The 11,036-nt window shown below is 34.0% G+C and overlaps 1 protein-coding gene across 1 annotated transcript; it reads left to right on the top strand.

Annotated features, from left to right (window-relative positions):
• The first annotated feature begins 200 nt into the window (after positions 1–200).
• On the top strand, positions 201–1,160 carry LOC111149822 (olfactory receptor 8K1-like). Its single transcript, XM_022507116.1, has one exon. The coding sequence runs from the start codon at positions 201–203 to the stop codon at positions 1,158–1,160; it is 960 nt and encodes a 319-aa protein (XP_022362824.1).
• The last annotated feature ends 9,876 nt before the right edge of the window (positions 1,161–11,036 follow it).

The following is an 11,036-nucleotide window of genomic DNA, read 5'->3' as shown; positions in this document are numbered from 1 at the left end:
GTCTGTTTGTGATTCTCTCTCTCCTTCTCCCTCCTTCTCTCTCTCTCTCCCTGCTCCCAGTCTTTTTCTCAAATAAATAAATTAATTAAATCTTTTAAAAAAGGATATTTGTATCTCATGCATAATATTTTAAATTCTCTTAAAAGATAGCATCTCAAATGCAATACATAATTATTTTATACCTTACACAGGTTACCAAGATGAACCATATGGAGAAACAGAATCATACTGCAGTAAGTGAGGTGACTGAATTTATTCTCATGGGGATCACCAACAACCCTGGGCTGCAAGCACCTTTCTTTGGAATCTTCCTCCTCATATACTTGGTCACAGTGATAGGCAATCTGGGCATAGTTATCTTGACCCATTTGGACTCCAAGCTACATACTCCCATGTACTTTTTTCTTAGACATTTGTCAATTACTGGTCTTGGTTATTCCACTGTCATTGGCCCAAAGATGATGGTAAACTTTGTGGTGCCCCAAAATACAATTTCCTACAATTGGTGTGCCACCCAGCTGGCAGTCTTTGAGATTTTTATTATCACTGAACTGTTTATTCTTTCAGCAATGGCCTATGATCGCTATGTAGCCATCTGTAAACCTCTCCTCTATGTCGTCATCATGGCAGAGAAGGTGTGTTGGGTGCTGGTCCTTGCACCTCATCTCTACAGCACATTTGTGTCACTCTTTCTCACAATTAAGTTATTTAAGTTGTCCTTCTGTGGCTCTAACATTATCAATTACTTTTACTGTGACTGCCTTCCTCTCATATCCATGCTTTGTTCTGACACGCGTCAATTAGAATTGATCATTTTTATTTTTGCAGGCTGTAATTTGCTCTCTTCCCTCCTGATTGTTCTTATAACCTACCTGTTCATTCTTGTGGTCATTCTCAGGATGAACTCAACCGAGGGGAGATACAAAGTCTTCTCCACCTGTAGCTCCCATCTGACAGTGGTGGTTGTGTTCTATGGGACGTTACTGTTTATTTACCTGCAACCCAGATCTAGCCATACTTTTGATATTGATAAAATGGCCTCTGTGTTTTACACCCTGTTGATCCCTGTGCTGAATCCATTGATCTACAGCTTAAGGAACAAAGAAGTAAAAGATGCTCTGAAGAGAACTTTAACCATTGGATGCAAAAATTCCACTTAATGTCTTACTATGCAGTTGCAAAGGTGGGTCCAAAAATCTTTGTTTAACACTCTGCCAGTCCAATTGCAACATCAAAAAAATAGAAATGTTTTACCCAATTGTTTTCCTCTTTTTCTGCATAAAACATTTCCTCTTGTATCTCCCTATATTCTTCTTCACTCCAATTGAATAAATAAACATTGTAGCCAGATAATTTAAGTCCTAAGTGATGTCCAAGGTCATATTGGAGCTTATAGGCAAATCATACTGAACGTAATGCTTGTAGAGGTTAAATAAAAAGTCTTAGTCAAATAGAAGAAAATTAATTGGAAAATTAGTAATGCAGATTTTCTAACACTCGTATTAATAGTAAGTAAGATTGAATCATGAGGAATGTGTAGGCTAGACAGGAGGCAAGAAAGTAAGTAAATATATGATTATAACACAACATGAACAAATTGTTTCAAGAATCTAGGCTAAATGGAATATAAAGTATACCACCCCAAAATGAAATTTTCAACTGGATTGAGTTTATATTTTCTCTCAAGGATACAGTGGTCCTTTGGGAAGATTTTTTCATTAAGAGCATGAGAAAAATATTGGCTGATTCTGAGTCCCCCTTGAGAGATCCTTACACAAGATAGCTAACTTTGATTTATGATAGCCTGCTGATAAGCTGATTTAGGATCAACAAACTCACCATAAAGTAGTTATCTGGTCATCTACCATAATGACATCAGCATTTTGAAAAATCTATAGCAGTAATAACAAAGATTAAAAATAAATGAAACATTCGTGTCTATTTTGTCTCCTTCACCAGTCTGTACAAACAGTGATGATATTTTGCATGGACGATGCTAACACAAGACTTCATTAAAATTGTGCACTCACTTAGCAAATGAACAGATTCCTTACATCTTTGTATTCTCCTTGTTGTTTAATGGGCATTTTTTTAGGTTTTTAAAATATATACACTACCCCAATAATGTTTGTTTCAGTCTAACTTAGTATTCAAAGTTAAAACTATAGGGAATTAAATCAAATATGAACCATGGCCTCCTTGTCCCAAATCCATGTATTTTGCTTATTTTTCCCTTCTTTAATGCATTGTAGTTTATTTACAGAGTGGATCTTAAACATTCTTGCCACAAATAAAAAAAAAAATAACTATGTCAGGTGATGAAAATGTTAATTAGCCTGGTTGTGGTGACTGTTTCACAATAAATGCATATACAAAATAATCAATGTTGTACACCTTAATTATTGCAATTTTTAGTTATCACCTGTAACCTCAATAAAGCTGGATATTTTTTTATTTTTAAAAATTAAAAAACTGACTAAATAAAACATAAACTGAACACAGTAAAAGAAATACAAAGTTTTTTTCTCTGATTTTATCAATTTTGTTTATCATGTTGACTTTGGATCCTGTTCCTAAGCATATATGTTGTTATGAATACATTTTATTTTCTAGAGTAACATTTTATATTATACCACACAATCCTTTTTAGTCACATATATTTTTCTTTCCCAAATTCTATCATTTCCATTGTTATTCATGAACCAAAAGTAAAGTCAAATAATATTAATAGCATTCTCCTATATCATCCATTACAAAAAGGGCTTTAAAAAAATCATAATGCAGCATACCCCTGCAACTTACTTTTCTTACCTGAGAATTCATCATAAACATCTTTCTTGGTCAATAAACATTAAATATAACTTTTAATATCAGCATACAACTGTGGAGTATCAACCACTCTGTATTTGTCCTCCCTCTATTGAGGGATATTTGATTGTTTGCAACTTTTTATTTCTTTCACCATTATTAAAAAAATCCATAATAAATAACTTTGTACTTATGACATGATATCTATTGCTTTTTATTTCTAAAATTAATGTGTAAGGGTTCTTTCACATTTTAATGATATATTGGGGAGATGTTTTATAAATATGCATAATAGTTTGAAATGAAAAAGAGAATACAGAAGAACAGTGCTATTTATTGTGATTTTTTTCAAGTAGTATTTTTATTTTATTATTTCTTAGAAAGGGATACTAACATTTACTGACCTTTCATTTTCACTGTACAATTGCATGATGATAAAATTGCAAAATGTCAATAATAGATGATTATTAGCATCAGCTGATAATTGGATGATTATCATCAGGTGAAAATTTCATTAGCTGTTGAGTATTTTAAATAAAACATGGATGGTTCTAAAATATTACATCTTTTCTACAGGAAATTTACCATATTTCCAATTTCATCGGATAGGGCCATTGTCCTTAATGGCCATGAAGCACATATTCTCATCATAATTACAATGATAAATAATTTAGAAATAATGCTATCAACTTACATGAAAATCCTTTAGTATTTGTACACTATTAAACTTTTTCCAAGAGCTAGAACTTTTCGTTTTCCTTGATGTATTTTCAGTGCATATCTAATTAATAGCTTCATGCATCCAAGCTTTTAGCTTGGAAATTGGAATATATTTGTATCAATTATTAAATGGAATAGTTGCAAGGCCCTAATGACTCAATTGAAAACCTCACACTCTAATTATTTCTAAAAGTCCTTGAGCTTGATCTCCTGCATGGACTGTGCATTGATTTCATGAATTCCTTTCCTATTACCTCTGTTTTTAAACAAAAGCAGGACGTACTCTTTCTTGAAGGGATTTTCTCAAACACTATGCTTCCCATGTGGAACAGAAAGCCATTCTTGGTTTAAGAAGCTGGAGATAGTTGGCACAAAAAAGAAGAATGTTGTCTTAATATGTCATCCTAAGCATCCAAGTAGTTCAATCCTTAACATCATAGGTTTGAGACCAAGGTATGACTTTCAACAATACTCAATGTTAAGGATCAAATATTCTTAAGAAAATAGTTAAATAACTGCTACCAAATGTGACCCTTTTCAGACATGGAAATTTTAAACCTAACTTTATGGTATATAACCTGTATCCCTCATGTCTGGCTTTAGGTCTGCTTCTATACAGTAAAGAAAAGATCCAGAATAACTAAAACATTTTTTTCAAAAAGAACAAAGTTGGAGAACTTACAATACTGTTTATAAGACCAACTATAAACCTATATGAATCAGGAGAATAGAGAGACCAAAACATGTGCACATATGTATGTTCAATTATCTGCTATATGTGTGTGTATACATATATATATGCAAATCAGTAAAAAGATAAATAACCAAATAAAACTGGACAAAAAGATCAGAAAGCACTTCACAGAAGTATGAGAGATCAATACACATGTACAAAAGGCCTAACATCCATAGTCACCAGAGAAAAGAAATTAAACAACCATGAGATACGACTTGTCACCCACTAGCATGGATAAACTTTAAAATGCTAGATTCCCAAGTGTGAAGAATTCTGTCAGCTGTTATGTTTAGCTCCTGAAATTATCACATATTGCTGACTGGAGTGTACAGAAGTCCTTCACTTTGGAAATATGTCACTACTAAATATCCCAGGAATTGCCCTCCTGGATGTTTACCCAAGAAGAATGAAAAGATGTCCAGGAAAACATGTATATTAATTCTACTGACAACTGTATTCATGACAGTAAAAATTGGAAATATTTCAACTGTCCATCAATAGATACAATGATAAATTATAGTAAATACTTAGAATGGAGTACGACTCAGCGGTAAAATGGAATAAGTTGTCCATGGATTTAAGAGAGTGGATGAATTTCAATAGCATTAAGTTGAACAAAGGAAACCAGATACAAACATACTATACTATTCCATTTACATGAAGTTCCAAAACAGGTAAAATGAACCTATGCTGAGAGAAGTCATAGTAACTCTGGGTTGGTATATAGTAGGGGAGAGTTTGCTGCAAAGAAACACTGAGGAACATTTTAAGGTATTGAAATATTCTCTTATTGGAAGCAGTCGTAACTCAGGAGATGTTATTTTTCAAGTACTGTCCATGCATACTTGGCATTTGATTTTACCTAAATTATAAATTAATATATATTGTTTTACTTATATTTTTTATATTTTGTTTTAAAAGAAACCGGTACAATATGGTCTTTGTTTCTTTTTTTTTCCCCAAATTTTTATTTAAATTCCAGTTAGTTATCATACAATGTAATATTAGTTTTAGATGTAGAATTTAGTGATTCATCACTTACCTATAACATCAAGTGCTCACCACAAGTGCCCTCATTAATTCCCATCACCTATTTAGTCCATCCCCCCACCAACCACCCCTCTGTAACCACCAGTATATTCTTTATAGTTAAAAGCCTGTTTCTTGGGGCGCCTGGGTGGCTCAGTGGGTTAAAGCCTCTGCCTTTGGCTCAGGGCATGATCCCAGGGTGTTGGGATCCAGCCCTGCATCAGGCTTTCTGCTCAGCATGGAGCCTGCTTCCTCCTCTCTCTCTGCCTGCCTCTTTGCCTACTTGTGATCTCTGTCTGTCAAATAAATAAATAAAATCTTTTAAAAAAAATCTTAAAGACAATATTTTTTTAATGAGTATTTTATTTATCTATCTATTTATTTATTTATTTTTATTTTTTATAAACATATATTTTTATCCCCAGGGGTACAGGTCTGTGAATCGCCAGGTTTACACACTTCACAGCACTCACCATAGCACATACCCTCCCCAACGTCCATAATCCCACCTCCCTTCTCCCAACCCCCCCTCCCCCCAGCAACCCTCAGTTTGTTTTGTGAGATTAAGAGTCACTTATGGTTTGTCTCCATCCCAATCCCATCTTGTTTCATTTATTCTTCTCCTACCCCCTTAACCCCCCCATGTTGCATCTCCACTTCCTCATATCAGGGAGATCATGTGATAGTTGTCTTTCTCTGATTGACTTATTTCGCTAAGCATGATACCCTCTAGTTCCATCCACGTTGTCGCAAATGGCAAGATTTCATTTCTTTTGATGGCTGCATAGTATTCCATTGTGTATATATACCACATCATCTTTATCCATTCATCTGTTGATGGACATCTAGGTTCTTTCCATAGTTTGGCTATTGTAGACATTGCTGCTATAAACATTCGGGTGCACGTGCCCCTTCGGATCACTATGTTTGTATCTTTAGGGTCAATACCCAGTAGTGCAATTGCTGGTCATAGGGTAGTTCTATTTTCAACATTTTGAGGAGTAAAGACAATATTAAAACAGCATACAGGTGTTTCAAAAAGTTAAATACAGAGCAACCCTATGATCCAGCAATTGCACTACTAGGTATTTCCTTAAAAAAACACAAAAATACTAATTCGAAGGGATACATTCACCCTGATGTTTATAGCAGCATTATCAGCAATAGCCAAATTATGAAACAAACCCAAATTTCCATCAACTGATGAATGGATAAAGAAGATATGTATATATATGAATATTAATGAATATCAGCCATCAAAAAGAATGAAAGCTTGCCATTTGCAATGACATGGATGGAGCTAGAGTGAAATGTCAGTTGGAGAAAGACAAATACCACATGATTTCACTTGTATGTGGAATTTAAGTCTACGTCTCTTTCTGCCCCTCACCCCTCTCATGCTCTTTCTCTCTCATTCTCTCTCTCTCAGATAAACAAAATCTTAAAAAAAAAAAAAAGATTTATTTATTTGAGAGACAAAGCATAAGTGCAAGAGTGAGGTGAGAGAGAGAATCCCAAGCAGATTTCCCACTTAGCATGGACCCCAAAGTGGGGCTCAATCCTACGACCCATGAGACCATGACCTGAGCCGAAATCACCAGCCAGACACTTAACCAACTAAGCCACCCAGGTACCCCTAATATGGCTTTTTTAATACTATTTTCAGTTTTCTTATCAGAAGCTTTTGAATTTCTATATAATCTATACAAAGTTTTAAAGAATATGTATAAAATTATATTATTCATTATATTGAATTAAAATTACATTATAAATATGCACGTGTATAATATAATTAACAAGTTTCCAAACTATTTAGTTTCTGGTGTTTTACTATACTGATAACATACTCATGAAGATTTTTATATATTTTAGTAACTTGCATTACTTCCACAGAACAGATTTCCAGAAACAAGCTCTCTGCATACTGAAGATATACATGTTTTCAACTGGTCTTGGACCCAAGGCATAAATTTAGAATTATGTTTCTCAGTTCATGACACTTTATCATCTCTGGGCCAGGAAAAGGCCCTCACTTTTCTTAATTTGTTTTTCATTTCAATTTTTTGTGGGTTAAATTGTATCACACCAAAGTTCCTATATTGAAGGCTTACACCTCACTGTTTCTGAATATGACTGTATTTGATAGAACCTTTAATGAGGTAATTTGATTAAAATTGGCTGATCCAATATGACTGGTGCCCTTATAAGAAGAGGAGATTAGGAGAACCAGACATGTACCTGGAACCAACAACTACCATGTGAAGACATAGCAAGAAGGTGGCCATTCACAAGCCAGGGAACTCCTCAGAAGAAACTAAACCTGCTTACCTCGTGATCTTAGACTTCAAGGCTCCAGAATCAAAAATACATATTTCTGTTGTTTAAGCCACTTAGTCTGTGATATTTTGCTATGCAGCTCTAGTAAATGCTATATCGTTCATTTCTATTTCTTTCTTCTGTTTCCTCTACCACCACCAGGTAACCACCTTGATATATTCCATGTGAGTCTGTTTTTCTTGTGTTCTGATATCTGTATCTGTATCTGATAGGATAGTTTCCTTTCTACACAATTCTGTTAGTCATATATACATATATATACATACATACATATATATACATACATACATATATATGTATATATACACACACACAGACACACATACACACAATATATACACATGTTTATTTACATGTATGTTATATAATATATATTTAAAGACTGAATATTATATATACATATATATTTATTTATATATGTATATATAATAATAAACATGTATTTAAACACTATGATATATATTATATTTACATATACACATATATTATTTATATATGTTATATGTTATATATGTGTTATATATAACAATACAGATATATTTAAATACTGAATATTATATATGTATATATACACATATATATAATACTAAACATATGTATATAGTATTCAGTCTTTAAAATATTTATGTGGTGACAGGAAATTTATGGACATGACCCAGGGTTTCTATTTTAAATACTCTGTTTGACTCTTCTCTACTAGTTATGTTTTACCTCTTCTCACCTGAAATACAGTCATTAAAAATTAATTAAAATAATAATCTTATTACCTATAGATTCTTTTGGCAGGACACATCCTCCTTCTAACATCCACAAGATTCTATTCCCTGAAATAATGATTTGTTAATTGTATTCTTTGAAGTAAAAGTGAAGGAAAAAGAGAAATGGTGGCATAATAAAAATACTATTTATAGATAGAGGGTTTTTTTGTTTGTTTTTTTTTGGTTTGTTTGGTTTTGTTGTATTTTTTTTGGCAGAGAGAGAGAACAAGCAGGGCAAGCAGCAGGCAGACAGAGAAGAAGGCAGAGGGAGAAACAGGCTCCCGGATAAGCAGGAAGCCAGATGCGGAAATCAATCCCAGGACCTTGGGATCACGACCTGAGCTGAAGGCAGCCACTAAACTGAATTAGCCACTCAGATCCCCTAGATAGAGTTTGTTCTAACTTCACTGCTAGACCATGGGTTTCTACCTCTTTAATATTGGAATTTTGCAATAATGAATCTCTAAATGCAAATGAGTTATTTTGGCAGATACACCTTAATCACCGTGTCTCTTAGATGTTAGGGAATTGAACTCACTTCAGTAATGTAGGTTCATACTGTTGCAAAGATGACTCAAAGAGTCTCTGGTTGAATTCCTAGGGGAAGATCTTGTTAAGGAGCCATTCCCAAGTGGCATCTTCCCCAAGGATGTAAAAGGGAACTTGTGGATCCTAGAATCACCTGAGCTTCAGCTATTTTATTGAACCCCATTTAGAGATTCTCACTAAGAGCCTGAAGCAGATTCTCCATTAGAGGTAGGTAGAAAATATTTATCTTATTTTTGTATAATGGCCTTTGAAAGATCCAAAATGAACCCTCAAACTGAGCTGTTTTATTTCATTTTGGAAGGCACTTGACACTATGTATAATCGAATAATACAATACTTAAAATAGTCTGTTTCCAAGATTTGTAACTTTGCAGAAAATATATGTTGTTAAATATAATCCAACTATATATGTCTCCATGACATATTATTATTATTATTAATCTTGTGTGTATGCATACTTAAACTTTTGTTAAAGGGTAAATGTTATGTTAAATGATGATATAGCCTTGACTGTCTAGAATTTAAGCCCAGGTCTTCAGATAAGACACCATCACAAGATTTCTTTGAACCAGATGCCTACCACTAGAACTATCAGTTGGGATTGGGAAGGGATTCTAATTGGCTTAGTTAGGAAAAGATGATCATCCTTGAAACAAACATGTCTAGAATATCCAACCATGTTATAATAACACACTGATTCTTTGGCAAATATATGCAATGAGATTATCATAGAAGCTCTGTGATGTAAGGAGTTTTATTATCACTATAGTAGTGAAAAATGTCAGAATTAGGAAAATACAATGAGAAAAAGATCAACTAAAAATGAAGGCCAGGTATATTATACATTAAAAAAGTTATAAAATTCCATTAACTAAAAATATTATTTAAAAATAAGCATAGTGGAAAAAATACAAGGAATTTTATAACTTGTGGGACAAGAAAGAAAAGTTATGGGCACCTAGGTGCCTCAGTCAGTTAAGCATCTGCCTTCTGCTCAGGACTTGGTCCCAGGGTTTTGGGGTGGAGTCCTGCATTGGACTTCATGCTCAGCAGGAAGCCTGCTTCTCCCTCTGCCTACCACTCTCCCACTTGTGCTCACTCACACACTCTCTTTCTCTGACAAATAAATAAATAAAATCTTAAAAAAAAATAAAGGAAAGTTATAATGGGAAGGAAAAGGGGGGTGCCTGGGTGGCTTAGTGGGTTAAGCCTCTGCCTTCAGCTCAGGTCATGATCTCAGGGCCCTGGGATAGAGCTCCACATTGGGCTCCCTGCTCTGCAGGGAGCCTGCTTCCCCCACTCTCTCTCTCTGCCTGCCTCTCTGCCTGCTTCTGCTCTCTCTCTCTGTCAAATAAATAAATAAAACCTTAAAAAAAAGAAAAGAAAAAAGAATTATTATCTGATAAAGCATAGTGAGTTGTTTTATAAAAATTTGTAATTTTCACAGAACTTATTTTCTGAAAGCTGGGAAAAAAATCAGTCATCAGAAAAATAAAAGACATATCTCCATGTATTTTTGCCTGAGTTGACAAAATGGAAAATGAAAACAAAGCAGTTGACAAACATGGATGGTAGAAATTGCAAATTCAATGCTCATCAAATAAAAGTTATATAAAAATAGGATTAAGGAAATGAAGCAGTATAGACACTAGAATCACCCAATCTTCAGAAAAATCAAGTCCCGGATTAGGAAATCACAAGGAGACCTTGGATTATTTGGAGGCATACAATTCCTCAAGCCTTTCTCACACTCAAAAGACATGATATGAAGATATGACCCATGGCTTCAAATGTTTGTAAGCTAATAAGATACTCATAATTTAAAGAGATGTTGAGGAAGTAAATCATCAAATAATGCACGATGCTAGATCACCTGTTTAATTTGCTATGCTTGCTTTTTCTCTCTACCAAATGATTGCAAAATTTATTTAATTAGTCCTTGCACTTTGATTTTAATATCTGAGTTGGATTAGTACATGGTTCCAGGAAATTTCAACTAAGGAATATACTATCTAATGACCATCTTAGAAAATAATTCCTTAAAGATTGTAACCACTCCTCCTTTTCCTCTCCAAACAGATGACTATCCAAACCCTTCC

This window comes from Enhydra lutris, unplaced genomic scaffold, assembly GCF_002288905.1.
Source record: "Enhydra lutris kenyoni isolate GAN:26980312 unplaced genomic scaffold, ASM228890v2 scaffoldscaffold22, whole genome shotgun sequence".
NCBI classification, from domain to species: domain Eukaryota; kingdom Metazoa; phylum Chordata; class Mammalia; order Carnivora; family Mustelidae; genus Enhydra; species Enhydra lutris.
The sequence above is the reverse complement of the archived record's forward strand: the minus strand, read 5'-3'. Positions and strand labels throughout refer to the sequence as shown.